This window comes from Fringilla coelebs (assembly GCF_963513975.1).
Source record: "Fringilla coelebs genome assembly, chromosome: 31".
Lineage (NCBI taxonomy): Eukaryota > Metazoa > Chordata > Aves > Passeriformes > Fringillidae > Fringilla > Fringilla coelebs.
The window spans coordinates 1,428,461-1,446,772 of NC_140057.1; the positions used below are offsets into that span (position 1 = coordinate 1,428,461).

The 18,312-nt window shown below is 52.1% G+C and overlaps 1 protein-coding gene across 2 annotated transcripts in view; it reads right to left on the bottom strand.

Annotated features, from left to right (window-relative positions):
• Window positions 1–5,329: 5,329 nt before the first annotated feature.
• Window positions 5,330–18,312, bottom strand: part of LOC311164363 (uncharacterized protein) — a 55,174-nt gene continuing 42,191 nt past the window's right edge. Inside the window, exons 1-2 of one of the 2 annotated variants that reach the window (XM_084223800.1) lie at window positions 10,698–10,785; window positions 5,330–6,369 (exon numbers count right to left, since the gene is read on the bottom strand). In XM_084223800.1, coding sequence (XP_084079926.1) covers window positions 5,618–6,358 — 741 coding nt within the window. In that variant the 5' untranslated portion in view covers window positions 6,359–6,369; window positions 10,698–10,785 and the 3' untranslated portion in view covers window positions 5,330–5,617. Of the gene's footprint in view, window positions 6,386–10,697; window positions 10,786–18,312 lie in introns of those variants that run through there. The other variant, XM_084223801.1, reaches the window with a different exon arrangement.

Below are 18,312 nucleotides of genomic sequence, written 5' to 3' on the forward strand. Positions count from 1 at the left end.
ACTGAGTATGTTTCCCCTGTGTCTACTAAAAACTTCATTTTCTTAGCTCCCATTTTTCTACCCCATCCCAACTCTTTGCCCTAATTCAAAGTCTTGGGGTATAAAATAGGCTGAGCACACTCAGCTTTAATTATTTCTGCTGGGTTTCTTAAATTACTTGAAACTCTCTTTTCTAATAATTCAAACACCCTGTTACTTCTTTGCTTCTTGCAACTCACTGCTACTAAATTCCTTAGAACTCTCTGAGGACCCTTCATTTCCTTAGAGTAGCACAAATGATAGAGTGCCTGTCTTGGTCTCCTGCACCCAAACTCTGTTTTACAAAATCTCATTCTTTTCCTAGTTCTCTTCCTGCACAATCTAATTCAAGCATTGTTTCTACTGACACTCACTTTGCTGCCTTGCAAAAGGCTGTGCCTGTTACAGCAAAACTCTGGTATGCCCACAAACACAGACTCCCCTCCCACCCCATCTCCAATTCATGAGTCAGGGCTTAAGTTGCTGTGGGAGAGGAATTCCTGAAATTCCTTTAATTTGTTTTACCACAGTTAAACATAAATCACCCTACTGCAGTTTTTCTGTGTAAAATGCTACACTTGTCGCAAACAAAATCCTAGAATCTCCACAAATACAAGCCTACAATACTGAGAATCAAATTACCACAATGCAGGGGAAGAACCACAAACTCACTGGGAAAGGGGTATCTCTTCAAGTGCCCACTTTTCTCAACACAACCCAACATACAACACTTCAGCATCTACCCACATCAGCTTATCAGCTTCTTCTGGTCCTCACACACTCTGGACACAATCAAAATAACAGCACACAGTAAAATTCCAGGGATCAATCCAAGCTATTGAGGCAGAGGAATCCCCTGAGTTTGTCTGGACACGGTTAAAATGTGCACAATCTACACAAATCCCACATCACCACCTTTAAACACAATAATGAATAAATGTCCTCACCCACGTTTCTCCACTGGTTCCACCACTCTGCGGGTGTTCCCTGTCCCCACAGCCTGTCCCAGCCGGTGCTCCGGGCCTCACCTGGCTGCTGCAGACACGGGTAGAACTCCCCCCGCACGCTGGGGGTGCACTCACTCACTCGCTCTCTCTCACACACCCCACACTCACACAATTACAAACACACTGACATCAATCACACCGTGCATTACCCATACAATGTCCGCACACCACGAGCACACAAAGTTGGGGTTCCCTCGGCTCACCCCAGAGTCGCCAGCGGCCGCTCCATCCAACAATGAACCCGTTCCCAGCCGCGCCTCAGCCGGGAACCTCTGCCGCCGCCCGTGCTCGGGGTCGATGGCTGCCTGCAAGCACAGGGACCAGGCTGTGCACTCAGACAGCTCTGAGTCACTTATCAGCAGCCCTATCTCCCCGGCCCTTTGATACACAGACCGTGTATCCAGACTCCAGCAGGTCCTTGTCTGTCTCTGCAGGAGGCAAGCCCAGATGGAGCTGAGCTCCTCCAGGGAAATCCCGGGGTGCGCCTGGGAGTCTGTCCTCCCTTCTGCCCCTTCGAGGACAGACAATCACCTGGCTGGCTTGCCAAAATGATTAGTGGAAAGAAAAGAGAAACTCCACCACTTTGTAAAAAGTTGAAAAGCTGGTATGTTTATTACAGCACAGGATGCATGTGGAAATCCTTGTTGTCCCTAAAGGACATGTGCACCCCTGAGAACTCCCCCGTGCTTATACATATGCATATAGTCTCATTCACATTCATTTCACTGATTTCACATTACAAGTTGCAATTAGTTTTTATCAGTCCTTGCCCTTTGCACAGAGAGCTCTCTGGTCAGCCTCAGCCTTTGCCCCCAACAAAGGGGCCTCCACTAACCTTCGGAGTTTGAATTCCTTCTCTCGGTCGAGGCGATTCTGCGAGCACAAGATTTTTTCTTTGTTTTTTTCCTCTACTGTGAGAACAGGGAGTCTTAAGCACAGATAAACTAGTTGCAGGCTCAGAACAGCACTTTTCACCTAAATCCAAAATGCATTTCTATCCTGTTAAATTTCTACTTTGTCCAACCCATCCAGGGAATAATGTGATCTGACAACATGATTTCAAAGGCTGAACAGATGCTTTATTCTATACTATATTATACTACATTACACTATTGCTATACTACATCTATACTAAATTACATACTAAAGAAAAACCTCTGACCCTCCACAGACTGTCATGACACAGGTTTGTCCTGATTGATCAATCAGTCCAAACAAACATCACCAGTGTCCAATTAACAAATTACTCTCTGTAAATGATCTCCATAACACATTCCACATGTGCCAAACAACAGGAGCAGCAACTGAGATAAGAACTGTTTTCTTCCTCTCTGAGCTTTCTCAGTCTTACCACAGCGTCCCAGGGAAAATCCTGAGAGAGAGAATTATGTCTCTATTCAAAGAAATGTGAGTACCACAGGGATTTGTTCTCTCTGGTCTCGGTCTGCAGCTCAGTGCCTGGGGCAAGGAAAGAAAAGGAGACGAAGGAAGGAGGAAGGAAGAAGGACAGAAAGGGAAGGAGATCCCACCAATTCATTCCTGGGAGCACGGTGTCAGCAGTGGGGTTGTCCTGCAGCCAGGGGCGATGCTGGGCTGAGACATGGAGCAGAGGAGAGGGAGAAAAGGGCAGTGGCTTCCTCCTCACCTGCCTCAGTGTCCCACACCATCTTCCTTTTCCTTGCAGCCTCCTCCAGCTCCAAACAGACAAAGTTTAGGATGGAAAAATCCTGGCTTGGGGGAAAAACAACGGGTGAGCACCTTGATCCTGATTCCCAAGTCCAGCTGGAGAAGTAACCACCTTGTTCAAGGTTGGATGGGCCCAGACCCTGCTCATCTCCAGCCTCCCCCACCCCTCCAGGCTCCCAGGATCCCTCAGCTCCAGGATTGGCCCTTGCTGCTCTCCCCACTCCGATGCCAATCAGAGCCCCAACACCAATGTCCCCCCCAACTGGTACCACCTCCCCAGCTGCTACAGACAGTTTGCCACAGGAACCCTCCACAATTCTCTAAAGGGCCATCTGTGTCTCACCTTTGGAGCCCTGCAAGATCCAAACATCCCCTCCCCTGCAAAAAAACCCTCCCAGAGATCCCCCGAAGGATTTGGGGTGAGCTCCCCCTCCCCACTCACCTGTGAGATCTGGGGGGGTCGATGCTGCCAGGGCCAGGGGAGCTGCAGACTCAGCGGGCAAACAGGAAAACCGAGTGGTTCTGCTGGGGCTCCTCCTCTTCCTCCTCCTGTTCTTCCTCTTCTTTTTCCCATCTTCCACCTCCTCTCTCCCTCCTCTTCCTATTGCTCCTCCTCCCTGCCCAACCCAGATCCTCCTTTCACACCCACCTCTCTCCCACAGCTGCAGCGTTTGGGTGGAGGGAACCAGGGAACCTCCCATGAGCCCCCCAGGGATGGGCAGGGGGCTTGGGGACCCACCCAGAGCTGATCCATTCCCCCCCAGAGCCCCAGGGAATCACACCTGGGATCAACTGATGGGGATACAAAGGGATCCCCACGGAACCACCCGTTTTCAATCCCATCCCCACCATTCCCTCCATTCTCCCATCGTTCCCCCAACCCAAGGACCCTTCCCAACTTTATGTGGGGATCCCATCCCTCTCCTGCTCTGAATCCTCTTTTCCCCTGCACTCCCACCCCTTTCCCATTCTGCCTTCAGCTCCACCTCTCGTCCCTGTGTTTGGTTTTGGGGGATCCAGGTCCCTCCTGCTCAGTCTGGGGGTCACATCTCCCCTTTCCCTCAATTCATGCAGCTCCTGGCAGCTTTTTCCTGGGAGCAATCCCTGAGTTTTGGGACTTTTGGGGTGTAGTTTAAGAGTGTGACAGCTCTCTCTGGCTTTCCCCTCCCTGTTGTGGCCTCTCAGCTGCCCCTGACACCCTGGGGGTGCTGGGGTTTCCCTCCTGGGGACAAGGACGTTCATCCCTTTCCAGGAGCCCAGTGTCTGGCTGGGGCTCCAGGTCAGGGGGTCCTTGAGCAGCTGCCCCAGAACCTCCCCCAGGGTCTCCCAGCGCAGCCGCAGCCGCTCGGCCTGGGGTCCCCAAAGGCCTCAGCAAGCCCCAAGTGCCTCCCAGGAACCCTCAACCCCCTCCAACCCAGCATCCCCCACATCTTCCCCCCATGACACTGGCCATGGCCACGTCCCCACTTGTCACTGCCCATGTCCCACCATGTCCTCACCCATGGCTGTCACCCCACCACGTTTCCATCCCTGTCATGGTCCCACACATCTCCATCCATGCCTGTGTCCCCCAGGTCCCCATCCCTGTTCATATCCAAGTGTCCCCTTGTCATCCTCCATGTGTCCTACCATGACCACAGCCATGTCTTAGTTCAATGTCTATTTTTAACTCAATATTGGATGTTTTAAAGGGATAAAGAGAAATGAAAACAATATCAAGGCCAAAGGAAAAGAATTTCCTTGTCCATAACACCTGAGGATCCACTGCTTACGTAGAAGGCAAGAACCTTTTTTTCATGGAGTTTCTATCCCACTGTCTCCAAAATCTTGGTCTTTTCCCCAGGTTTTTACCATTCATACGTGGAAGACACCCTTGGGCAATAGGAAATCAAAATCATGGAAGCCCTGAAGTTGCAAAAGAACTTGTCCTAGTTCAGAGCAAATTTGGGAGAGAACCTCCAAAGGGGTTCCTCTGGAAAGCAGATTCAATCAGCCCCTCCCCCAACTGGTTCAGGAAAAATAAAATACCTCCATGGAGAAAAGTAGAAAAAAATGTTTATTACACAATAAAACCTAATCAATATTAAACTATAAAACCTCTTGCTGCTCTAAAACACAGACAAACTCACAAAGTCCCTCCGTGGGCTGTAGCTCAGCTCACTCAGTCTCTTATCAGTCCCTCCGGCGCTGGAAATGCCGCGGCCCAGGCCCGGCCCGGTGGGCCACAGGTGTGAGCTGCCGGTGCTCTGCTGGTGCTCAGGCCAGAGCAGGTTCAAACAGGTCCAAAGAAAAGGGGAAAAACCACAGCCCAGGGAACTTCTTTGCCTCAGCTAGCTAAAACTAACTAAAAGCCAAGGAGAGCTCTGTCCTGCTGTCTGTCCATCCGCAGAGAACAAAGTGCAGGAGCAGGAATGGGGAGGAGTGAGTGCAGTGTCTGAAAACAAACTGTGCACTGCTTCTCTCCCCCTTCACTCTCAGGACAAGTCTTGAGGTGCAAACCGTATTATTCAGCATAAATGTAACAGACTGGGAATACAAACATCATACAGTATACGTCCAAGATGATACAGTGCTCCTTGATGCCACCAGAAGATAGGATGGAATGCAAAAGATTTTATGGGGCTGAAAGTTGACAAATCTGCTCTCCCCAAGGAATTCCCATTGTTGGTCTGCGTCCCACTGGACGTTCCTGCCACTGGGTTTATCTAGCTGCCCACAGGGAACCAGGAAGATGTGGAGCCTCCAAGCCAGGTGTCTTCCCAGCACAGATCACCAGGACCACGGATCACCAGGGCTCTGCCCAACGGGGTCACTGGGGATCATCCAATGTGGATCCTCTCATGGGGGATGGAGCTGGAGCAGCACACGAAGCTCTTCCAGCACTCAGGGCACTCACAGGGCTTCCCTTAGTGGTGCCTCCGTTGGTGTCGGGTCAAGTGAGAGCTCTGTGAGAAGCTCTTCCCACACTCCCCACACTCGTAGGGCCTCTCCCCGGTGTGGATGCGCCGGTGGTTGGTGAGGGTGGAGTTGTGCTTGAAGCCTTTCCCGCAGTCGGGGCAGCGGAAGGGCCTCTCCTCTGTGTGAATCCGCTCATGTCTGAGGAGAGTGGAGCTCCTTGGAAACCTCTTCCCACACTCAGGACACTCGTAGGGCTTCTCCCCGGTGTGGGTGCGCTGGTGTATTCTCAGCACCGAGAGGCACCAATAGCTCTTCCCACATTCCAAGCAGGTGTGGGGCCGTTCCCCTGTGTGGATCACCTGGTGCCGAATCAGGGCTGTGCTTTCTATGAAGCTCTTCCCACACTCCCCACACTTGTAGGGCTTTTCCCCAGTGTGAATCACCTGGTGCTTCCTCAGGCTGGAGCTCCAGCTGAAACGCTTCCCACACTCCTCACACTCATAGGGCCGTTCCCCAGTGTGGATCACCTGGTGCTGGATCAGGTCTGAGCTCCGACTAAAACCCTTCCCACACTCCAAGCACTTGTGGGGCTTCTCCCTGCCATGAGGCTTCTCCACCAGCTCTGAGTTCTGGCTGGATCTCCAGAAACCTTCCTGGCTCAGGGGGGCTCTTTCCTCCTCCAAGCAACCTGGGCTGGGTTTGCAGCCCCTCCTCGTGCGGGGTCTCCAGGGCTTTTTCTCTTCCTCCATCCACTAAAGCCCTAGAAATGAAAAATCCTAGTTTGGGGAAAAACAAGAGAAGAGCACCCTGGACTGGGAGCTCTGCTATGCCCAAGCTGATCTCATTAAGTCTTTGGAAATCTTTTGTCTCTAAGAACCTCCAAAACTCCAAGATTCAGCACAAAAATCCCCAAAACTTCAAGACACAGATAAAAAATTTCCCAAGCATCAAGATTCAGTAAAAGCCCCCTCCAAATAGAAAGATTCAGCCCCCCACAAAAAACCGTAACACCAACAATTAGCCCAAGAAAGCTCAGAAACACCAAGATTCACACCTGTGAAAATCGTGGATCCCCCTCCCCAGTTACCTGCCACATGTGAGGGAGGCAATGATCCTGGGGCTGGGGGGAGGCTGCAGATACAGGGAGGGATAGAACCTTGTGGTGCTTCCTCTTCCTGTTCCTCCTCCTCCTGTATCACTACTCTTCCTCACACTCCTCTACCTCCTGCTATTCCTCCTTCTCCTGCACAATCCCACCTACTCCTCCCACAGGCAGCGTTTGACCATTCTGTTCCTCAACCCTGCTTCTCCCTCCCTTCTCCTCCTGCCCCCAGGCCCAGCACCCACTGCCGGCTCCCTCTTCCCCCCAAACCCACAGCATCCCACCGCAGGGGCAGGGATGGAGCTGGGCCAGCTCGGGCTGGGGCAGCGCTGGGCTCTCGGCCGCTCCCGCCCGCACTCGCTCCCCACTGCAGCCGCTCCCGCCAGCACAGAGCGGGGGGGCCCGGCCTTGGCGCTGCCCCACTCCCACCTCCCCAAATTCCCCTCGCGGGGGGCGCTGGGGCCAAACGGGGAGCGCAGGTGGGGAACGCTGCCAGCTGCGGCTCTGCCTGGCAACTGGTGAGTCATCAGCAGTGCGTGCTCTGATTGGCTGAGCACTGCCTGAGGGCTGGGGCTGCAGCAAGGGGGGACACCCTGCTCCAGGGGGGATGTCCCACAAACGGGGCACCCCATGAAAGGAAAGAGAAGGAAAGTGTCTTTACAAACAGATGCTGTGAATCCGCTCAGAGATAGGGCCAGGGAATTGTACATAAGGAAGTGACAGGAGAAGCCATCAGTTTTAGAAAATGTTATTAGTTGATGCTGCTCATCATTATTAGCTGTTATTAGTTGATGTTATTATTTGATGCTGCTGGTATTAGACTGCTGCTCAGCCAAGATCCTGCTAAAATCATAAACTTCGAGGAGAACAACGGCCTTAACAGAGACATGAATATTGTTTGCTAAACAAAAATGGGGAGCATATTAGGAAGGGCTGATGTATTAGGTGGATTGGGATGTCTGTACCTCTCAAGTACTTGAGCCAATGTGTAAAGGGCAGATATTCAATTATCTCCCTTGCAATTCATGTCTGCAATTCTTCACTCTAGTGCAATTCTCCACCTAGTGCAGGCTGCAGATAAGGGATGCACATTTAAGCAGCAGGCTCTGGCCAGAATCCTGTCTCCTGTGAAATCTCTCCCACAGGAAGCTGGGCTGGCACTGACCCTGCCTTGGCACTTTGCTGTTCCCAACACCCAGCCAGGACATCGGCTCCTGCCTAAGGAGTGCAAAGCAGCCCCACTGGTGGCCAAGTGGCCCATGCCAAGTGTGCCTGAGGCCACAAACAGCCGCCGGCACAGCTCAGCACGGGGGGACCCCTCAGCCTCGGCTTAAGGGCTCTCAAGCCCCGGAGATTTGCACTCCCCGCCGGCAGCAGCAGCAGGGGAGGCCGCCACTCAGCTGCCCTGAAGGCAACGCAGCAGCAGCCAGGGCTCCACAGCGGGCCAAGCCCCTGCGCCTGCCCACACATCCTCTGCTCAAATCCTCTGCCTGGCCACCCTCCTCGGCATCTCCAGCCCCTGGGGCCAAGCCTTGCTGCCACTGCTGCAGCTTCAGCGCTTGCTGGGCCTGCCCTGCCACAGCTGCTGGGGAACACAAGGGCACAATTCCACTCTGGGGCTCACTTACCCTCACACACTGGGCTGCCTGAGATTGCATGGCTGCAAAATTCACCGTGTACTTTCCCATAAAATTTTTTACATTGTATTTCTCTACTCAGGCTTGGTTTGTCTTTGCCTTGGGGAAAGGAATTAGGATGGTTTTTTTCCAAGGGATGTTACACCACTCAATGGAGATGAGTTTAACATCTCAACAGACTGGGAACAGCCCAAAAGATGCCCACAGAGATAACGACCAGCAACAAAACATCAACCAACAGCAGCAAACAGCAACCAACAGCTACCCCAGACACTGCCCCCAGCAGAGCTGGAGACACCTGGCCTGGAAAAGGCTGAGAAGGAAATCCAGGAGTGTGCACCTAATCAACATCACAGGCAAAGCAATCCGGGTCCCACAGGAAACCAAATACTAACAACTACACAACTTGGAAACAATGAACATTAAACCAGTGGATTTAGATTGGTTCAGACTATATCAAATTTAGGAAAAATCCAGTAAAACTCACATGTCTCATGGAATGATTTTCTCTCCACACCCAGGCTATTTGTGAAAGAAATTATTTCTTTGCACATCCTGGCCAAAAGAACACCCTGGCCAGAATAAGGTAAAGCCTTGATTTAATGTTGTTGGAGACTTCTTGTTCTTCCCTCAGTTTTGGTGACAAGATTGCCCCATTAGCACGTCTTCCCTAAGATTCCTACTTTTATATTGTCAGTTTGGATTGGGACAGGGGTGTGAGAATCAAGTTTTACTCTTAGGAGAAGAATGAAAAATGTTTAATCCCTTGGGGATTTTTTGTATGTCTGTGTGTGTGTGCCTGCTAGCCATGGAAAAATTTTCATATGGATTTTTCGATGTTGACCTGCAGGCTGCATTCTGAAAAATTAGAAAAGCTTCAAAGGTGACTTTTAACACATAATGAGTTAAAAAAATGTTGTTAAAAAAAAAGGAGAAACCAAAAGCAGTGCAGGGGAAAGGGTGGGAACACCCGGTCACTGGATGGCTGCTCTGGAAGAGAAGCTTCATTCCAGGCAGCCTGGGGAGAGGAGCTTTAGAAATGCAAATTAACACTGCAGGGCAAAGTGTGGGCAATGTACCTGGGTCTCTTGCCTGGGGCAGGAATTGGGCTCATTCCCTCTGCCCCTCACCCCAAGCTCTGCCTGCTTGCACTGATGGAATTTGCACAGCTCCAGGCACAGCCCCTGCTGAGGATATCTGACTCTGCAACAGAAATGGGTTCAGCTGCAAAGGGAAACAGCAAATGGAGAATCTTCTGAAAGGTCACTTTAAAAAGTTGGGGGGAATCATCCCTCTGCCCACTGCAACACCTGCTGTCACTCTCTGTGTTATACAGGGGGTATTAGACCACTTTATTTTGGGATTTGGTGGGGGTCTTTTGTGTTTTTTGGTTATTTAGGAAAATCAGTTAAGAATCCAAGAATGTTATGTTTAAATTACAGAAAAGCAATCAATTGATGCAGCCCTGGCTCCTGAGGGAGCACCAAAAATGGGGAAAAGCTGAAAGGCCACCAGGACAAATCCTACAACACCATGGACCAGCCCCTGGGGGCACTGAGAATAATCCAAAACAAAAAAACACTCAGGAAATGAGATTGACTCAACAGTAATTCATGTTTGTAAAGACAATTGGTGAAAAAACAAGAGGAGGGATTGCAAGGAATAAAACGAATGAGTCTTCACAAAGAGATGCTCTGAATCTGCTTGGAGATAGCGTCAGGGACTGGTACAGTTTTAAAAGAGTTACTAATTGACACGGAGTGCTGCTCAGCCAAGGTCCGGCTAAATTCCCCAACATCAAGAGCAAAAAATGAGATTTAATGCAGCTATGAATTTAGGGTGTGATACTAAAGGGGGTGCACAGTAAAGGGCACATACAGCAGGCAGATCGGGGAGTCTCTGACCTTTCGAGTACCTCGGCCAGTGCGGTGAGGGGAGGGGGAGAAGCGGCCGGGAAATGAGGATAAAAAGCGAGGCTAAGATTGAAAGAGCGTCTGGGAAATGCCCCACGGCCTCTCCCTCTGCTCAGCAATAAAGTCACTTGCACAGGACTCCTCTGGCTGCCCCGGGCACAGAAACCTCCGGCGACGGGAATTTCCCCGCACAGCCCCGGCACGGGGCAGCCCCCTCTGTCCCAGCCACACGAACCGGGCCGAGCCAGCGCTGCTCCGCCAGCGGCTCCTGCCGAGGCAGCGCCGCCAAGGAGACCGCGGGCAGCCGCTCCCGCAGCGCCCTCAGCCCAGGGCCCACACGGCCCGGACACGGCACAACCCACCCGCCGGAGCCCCCTGCCGCCCCCGAGGCCCGCAGCGAGCCCCGAGCCCCCGCACAACCCAGCGCGGCTCCCACCTGCGCTGCGGCCGCCTCCGAGCTCCGCCGCCGCCTCCCCGCGCTCCGCCCGCTGCCGCCGCTCCCGGGCCCGCACACGCGCTCCGCCAATGGCGCCGCTGCGCAGCCACGGCCGCCCTCAGCCCGGCCCCGGGGCCCTGCTCCGCCCCGCTCCCGCCAATCAGCGCGCCACAACCACGACTGACGGCACCAACGCCCAATCGCAGCCGGGCCCGGGCTCTGCACGCGCCACGGCCCCGCCCCGCGCTCTCAGGGCCCCCCGGGCTGCGTGAGGGCAAAGGCGGAGCTGAGCAACAGCCCTGGGCCGGGCCCGGGCCCGAGGGGGATTGGGCTGCAAACACAAACAAACTTCTCCGCAGCTCCCGCCACGGCTTTCCCGGCACTGCCGCTTCGGTGCCTCCGGCTCAGCGGGAAGCCCTGGAGCCTCACTTCTCCTACCCCTAATTAGGAGCATCAGTGCATCGCTTTGATTTCCCCCAAGAAGGGAAAACCAACCAGAACTCCTTCGACTGCGTGGAGGAGTGGGGAGACTTCTGGCAGAAAACGACAAAAATGGTTCTTCCCCAAGTTGGGAAGCAGCAAGTAAACAGAAGTGATGCGGGCCCGCCCAGCAGCGCCTCTCTGCCGTCCCAGCTGAAGCCCTCGCCGGCTGCTCCAGGCTCAAGGGCAGACCGGGAGCTCTGGGAAGGGGCCCCGGCTCGGGGCGCAGCCCCCGGGGCAGCCCCACGGCCCCCACGGCAGCTCCAAGGCTCCTCCAGCCGGGATGGAACGTGGCAGCGGGAGCAGGGGAAGGGACGGGGCTGCTGGAGCCAGGGGAACACGAGAGACATCGGGGGCGCTTCACGAGCCTTTAATGCAAAAGATAAAATAATAAGAAAGGCAAAAGCAACATCAACAGTGTCACCATAGCATGGGGCCACACGTGGACATGGCCCATTGGAGTGGGGCGATGCTGTCCCAGTGCCAGGCACCCACCAAAGCCGCTCTCTCACTGCCCTCCACAGCCGGACAGAGGAGACAAAATTGAACCAGGGGTTCAGGAGTTCAGCTAAGGACCGGGAGAGCTCTCTCATCAAACATCAACACTGTTTCTCCTTCTTTTCCTGCTCCTCCATGTCCTCTCTCCTTCCTCTTCCTCCTTCCTAATCCCACCTCCTCCCCAGTTCCTGCCTTCTGTGTATTTGGACTGGAGAACTTTGCTTGTTTTTAGAAGTAGAACAAAGATCCCCGATGGACTTTGAATTTTTCTAGCATTTCTCTTGCTGCCTCTAGTTTTTCACACTTTTTCAAGTTTAGTTAACATTTCCTGGGCCATTTCAATTTCTTTAGGTCCTGCCCCCAGTTTATCGGCTCCTTGTTCTTTAACGTGGGTTGATTTAGCTGTTAGTACCATTATAGATCTTGCTTTTCCTTTTACTGCTGATCCTGGCTCTAGAGGCATTGTTGTCATTTGCATCCCTTGAATCACTGAGTGAATTAGCCTAATAAAACACAGCATCATACAAGCAAAAACAAAAGTCCCAAAACCGAACATAACAACATGAACCCTAACTTTTTCCACCAAACACCTCCAAAGAGGTTATCCCACCCATCTGATTCCAAGATCCAATTCCATTTTTGTACTGGCACATGGGCCACCCTTTTAATTTCTTCCACAAGCTCTGTAATAGCTTCCCCATAATCATCAATTTCTACACAGCATTCAGATTCATTGAATATCCCCCAAACTCCTCCCTCTTCTGCTAACAGATAGTCGAGGGCAGTTCTGTTCTGGTGCACAAACGCCCGCATTTGTGTCCATTGCTTGGCCAGCAGTTTCAGTGCTCTAGAGGTGTGATTTGGCACCACCTCCAGCACTGCTTGGAGCCTTATCCATCGATTCAGCAGGAAAATCGGGGTCCTGTATCTCCATGATCTGTCCTGAGCCCATGTTGCTGGGTCGGAATATGCTCTAATTCTCTCTGCAGGCCATTCTTCCTCTCCCCATCTCTGATTTCCTCCTGCTGTTGCAAAGTTGAAATTCAAATCTCTTTTGTTCCGCTGCAAAGTTTCATGCAGTGGAGTTCCCAGCACATTGCTCCTAGACCTCGCTCTGACAAACAAGGAGGGTTGTATTACTGCTAAGGGACAGGTTCCTCCCCATTTTTGAGGTAACTCCTCTCTTTTCTTGGCATTTTTTCTTTAACTGCTGTATTATTTCCAAATATTGATTATTGTTTCAGTTCTATCAGCACAAATCACACCTATTTACTACAACAGCAACTCTTCTTAGCAATTTTTCCAGTGTGTTGGTAAATATATATTCATAAAGATTATACATAATGAAAATTTTTTAAACTCATTTAAGTGATCAAGTTATTTTTTAGGTTGGTTCAACCCCTGTCCCACCCTTTTACAGTATGTGCAGGAACCGTGGATTGCTGTTTTGAGGGTTGTGTGTCACTAACTCACAAGGGCCCCCTGTTCTGTGCTTTCAGCAGGTGACACTTACTGACAGTGGAAGGGTCAGTGGCAGGGGTCCTCATCACATCCCTGCCTTCAATGTTATCTGACCAGGCAGACAGTTTTAGCTACTTCCACATGCACTTAAAATCAATTTAAGAAATATCACTGAGTCATTCTCATTATTGTCAGTTCATAAGAAAAATGAAAGCATTCGTTATTTCACAACTGCAGCTGCTTCTGCAGAAGTTAATGTTATAATGCACAGCACATGGCAGCCACTTTAATATTTTGCAAAAGCCAAAACTATAATGTTTGTTTTTCACACTGTCCACAAACTCAAATACCATCCATAAATGATGTCCTGAGGATATGAGCTACACAGGGGCCAGGGAACTGGCCACAAGAAGCTGACAAATTATACTACAGCAAAAGCAGTGAAAAGTGATTACAAACTGTACTTTATCAAACTCGTTGTGATTAAGAATAATTTGCAGAAGTCAATACATAATAGCAGAAGCCAGCACTACCTAGTTCTTTATCCCAAAGCCAGGGCAGGTTTTTCCCTTGCATGGAGCACTTGGGCCTTCCCCGGGCCCCTCCTGCCCTCCTGCAGAGCCGCTGGCATTTTCCAGCACACACAGTTTGTCCCCAAGAGCCGGGTGCAGCCCAGAAGGCTCCAAGCGCCTCCTTCCAGGCTGACTCTGCAGGGGCCCAGGCTGCTCTGGGCTCTGCCAGGGCTCTGCTGGGGCTCAGCTCTGGGCCAGGCTGGGCCCACTCTCCCCTCACATTGCTCCGGGCAGCTGAGCCACAGCGGGAGAAGGAAGGGACACGGCAAGGGAGTTGAGGTGTAAGAGAGTTTTTATTCAAAAACTGCCATAACCAACAGGCTGTCCTAACTACCATAACATACAGGTTGCACTAACTACCCTAAGAAACTAGCAGTACTAACTACCATGACTAAGAAGAAGTTCTAACTACCATAACTAACTAGAATTCCTAACTACCATAACGAACTAGTTCTCCTAACTACTCTGACTAAAAGCTGTCCCCGAGGGCTTCATCGCTTCCGCTGCTCCTTCAGTTTCTTTGATTCAATGATAAGGGGGGTCAGGCTGGAGAGTGGCTTGGCTGATGACAAAAATGGGTGCTGCACAAAAGATAAAAAAGAAAGAAATGAACTGTTACTTTCCAGAGTCAAGTTCCTCACAGGCTCCGGTGCAACAGGACAAAGGGAAATGCTTTGAAACTCAAGAGAGGGAAGCAGGCTCAGAGTAGATCTAAGGAAGAATTTTCTAACCAGGAGAGTGGGGGAACACTGACAGAGGGTGCCCAGAGATGTGGGAGGTGCCTCCTCCCTGGAAACATCCAAGCTCAGGTCAGGCAGGGCTCGGAGCCCCCTGAGCTGCTTGAAGATGTCCCTGCTGGCTGTGGGCACCAGGTGCAGCTGAGCTGGAAAGGAGCCTGCCAAGGCAGAGCAGGCCAGGATTCTGCTGGCTCTGCGTGTGCAAAGCAGCGAGACTGGAGACTGTCGGAGGGGGCCCCACAAGAAAACCCCTCCCTGGCGCTGCTGCTTCCCCGGCAGCCCTTGGCATTCACCTGCAGCAGCTCCTGGGCAGCCCAGCGCCGCTCCTCGTCCGGCTCCAGGCTGCACTCGAGGAAGTCCCGCAGCAGAGCCGACAGGCGCCTGGGCTCCTGCAGCTGCGGGGTCCCGTTCTGCCGGATCCGAGCGCGAGCCTGCAGGGAAAGCAAACTCAGCGCTCTGCCAGCTTCCTTCACACCCACACGCGCTCACAGCCACCCCGGCTCCCCAGCCCCTGGCACAGGGGCACTTTCCTCCCTGACACAGATGCTGCTCACACCTCATTGTTCTATGCCAGACAAAAAACCCAAACCCTGTGGCTGCCACAGCCGCTGCAACATCCAAATGATCTCGCCTGGAGAGCCACTTTCATTGCCTGACTCTGCTAGTAGGAACCTCAATCACAAATAGCACATTTTGCTTCTCCAAATGTGGACACCAGCTTTACAGGCCATTTTCCAGAGTCACTGTGGTCTGACTGTGTTATTTCAGAGGATTCTTACATCAAGTGCATCTCTGCAGTGCCACTGACACTCAAGTAAATGCATTCCTGATGGCCCACCCCAGAAACTGCCAGGCAAGAAACAGGAGCTTGGTGTTGCAGAAAGCTCTGGCTTGGTGACACAGAGAAAGTAGCTTGGAATAGGAAAGAAATATGTTAGACTATGGGGATGTTAAACAATCATCTTCAGGATTTAGACAAGTTTCCCAGTGAGAAGAATCAGGGGGGAAATAATCTCACAACAAGTTTAGAAACCCCTTCTGAAAACATGTTGGGTTTGGGGTTTAGAATCCCCTGCCGAAAACTTGTTGGGTTTGGTTTGGGATTTAGGGTTGGTTTGGGGTTTTCTCTCAAGATGACATTAGAGTTGATGCACTTGCATCACATTTTCAGGTCAACCTCACAGCCAGAAGAGCTGCAACAATGGAAAACCCAAAGCAAATTATTGCTGGAGACTGCAGAATGTTGGTCTGTGTTGAGGCTGGAGTCCTCTGGGAATTCCCTTCCCCTGTGCAGAAACCTCCAGCTGCTGCTCCCAGGGCAGGGTCCCCCTGTGCTCACAGGCCTCTGCAACCACTGCAGAATTTGCCTCTCACCATGGCCGCCGTTTCCCTGCAGTAAGGAGGTTCTCCCTCCACCATCTCGATGGCCACGATGCCAAAGGACCAGATGTCCACCTTGGTGCCATAAGGGGATCTGGTCACAACTTCTGGGGCCATCCAGTGAGCAGTGCCCACCATGGAGCTGCGCTGGTCCTGCCCAGGGCTGAGCTGAGCGCAGAGGCCAAAATCAGCTGAGGACAGAAACAAACCCTGTCAGAGGCAGAGCAGAGGCACTGCTGGCACCCTGCTCCTCTCCTGAGCTCTCTGCAGGGGCAGCCGCTCTCAGCTGGCAGCAGGGGCCGGGCAGTGCCCCCAGCAGCCCTTGTGGGGCTCTGGCCCTCCCTGGGAAGCAGCCCCACACCCGCAGCCCGGCAGCGCCGTGCCTGCCCAGGAACACCCACCCAGCCTGACAGAGCCAGCCATGCCCAGCAGGATGTTGGAGCTCTTCACATCTCTGTGGATCACTTGGTTGGAATGGAGGAAATCCAGGCCCTGCAGACACTGAGAGAGAACAAGAAACACCAGGGCTAAAACCAATGGCTGCAATAGATCACACAAGAAAGGACAGTTCAGAATTCTGCCAGCAGCAGCTTTGCTCTCACAGGCCACGAGTGCAGTGCACACAAGCTCCAGGCAAACGCTTCAAGGCAAAGCTGAGAACAGCAAATCAAGTCCAAAAAAGACAGAGAGCACCAAAACAGCAGCAGAGAGAGAACAAGAGCAGAGCAGAAGTGCAGTGATGCTGGCAGGCCCTTCACTGCAGAGGCTCTTTCTTCTCCAGCTCATGAAAACAACACAGAAACAAAGCCCTGAGCATGGAGCCACTCCTGTTCTCACGCCCTCTTTGCAAGGACCATCGTGTCCCAGCCATGGCAGTGACAAGCAGGATCCCTCACCTCCCGACTGACAGCTGCCATCTCTCCCTCAGCCATGCGGGTCTGCCTGACAACGTCCTGCAAAGTTCCTCCATCCATGTATTCCATCACCAGCCAGAGATCTCCATCCACAAGGAAGCTGCAAGAGGAAAACAATGGCATGGAGATGAATGGGCACTGCTCAATTCCCCCATGGAAAAGCCTGGAGGGCAGTTTTGTTTCCAGGTCACTTGTCAGTGAGGACAGAATCAGATGGAGAGACATTCCTGCCAGGCTGCACAGCCCTTGGAATCTGCACAGTCTAAAGGAGAAGGAGACACCAGGGAGAAAGGAGAGGCCTTAGATGGCAAGCAGGTGACAAATGCAGTTTAGCAACAGCCCAGATCACTGTGGAACCACAACACTTGCCCCCAGCTGCTTCAGCTTCTGAACTCCTCAGTTCCACCATTCCCTCCAGAACAAGGCAACACAACTGCCAGGGTTATCCAGGGCAGGAGGCCGTGCAGCACTTGGGACAAAAGCAGCCAGAAAACCTTTCAGAAAGTCCCTTCAGAAACAGGCAAGGCCAGTGAAAAATGGGCAAAAATTCTGCAAACAAAACCCTGCTCTTCCTGGCATCTGCAGCAATGGAAAAGGGCTGGGAAGAAGAAGCCAAGGGAAATCATTTCTGCTGAGCTTCATCAGCACTTGTTGGAAGGCACAGCAAACAGGGTCAACTTGAAGGAAAGACCAAAGCAAAGCAACAAAAGCACATGGAGGGAGTGAACTGCCAGGCTGCTGTTTTGGGAAGATGTGGCTGGCTCAGGCATTTTCAAAACAGGCTACAGACTACGGATGCCAGGAAAGGTTAACGCAGGGCCCGGGCACGGGATAAGAGCTGAAGCACTCACCTGTCCAAAGAGTTGACAATGTTGGGGTGCTTCTTGTCCTTCAGCAGCAGGAGCTCATTGACAGCTCGTTCCCTGCTCTGCCCTCGCAGACTCACTTTCTTGATGGCCACCTGAAGGGACATTGCAGCCCTTTCACTGCAGCAGTCTGTGGCAGGAGGCCACAGCAAACACGCAGCGAGTCTTTTTGGAGCGACGCAGCCGGCCTGGGCCAAACTGCCCTGGCATGGGACACCAGAGCTCAGCAAGGGCCATTCCCACAGCCCATTGCTCTGCTCCCTGGGGGCTGCTCACAGGACACATGGCCAGAGACATTTGGCCCTGCAAGCTCTGCAGAAAGGGTCCCTCAGCTGTCAGCCTCAAAGCTCTGACAACATTCTCTGCACCTACACTCTTCTCAAATGCCTCAACACTCTCATTATTATTATTCAAACCCATTATGCAAGCAGGAGGTAATTCTGATTTCGTGAAAACTGTGGAAAACAGCCAGGAACCCTTTAACAATTCTATGGGATTTGGTCATGATTTCAGATCCAACTGCTCTGTGTGGGATTGAACATCAAAGCAAACACACACATCCATTGCTCAGGTGATCCCTGTCACAGGCTGTCACTGACACCAGACCCAAGGACACCTGCGGGGTTTAGGAGGGAGCTTTGATCTGGACATCCATCTTCTCATTTCTCTCCCTCGCCCACTGTAAACAGCTGAAGTTGCAGTAAAAC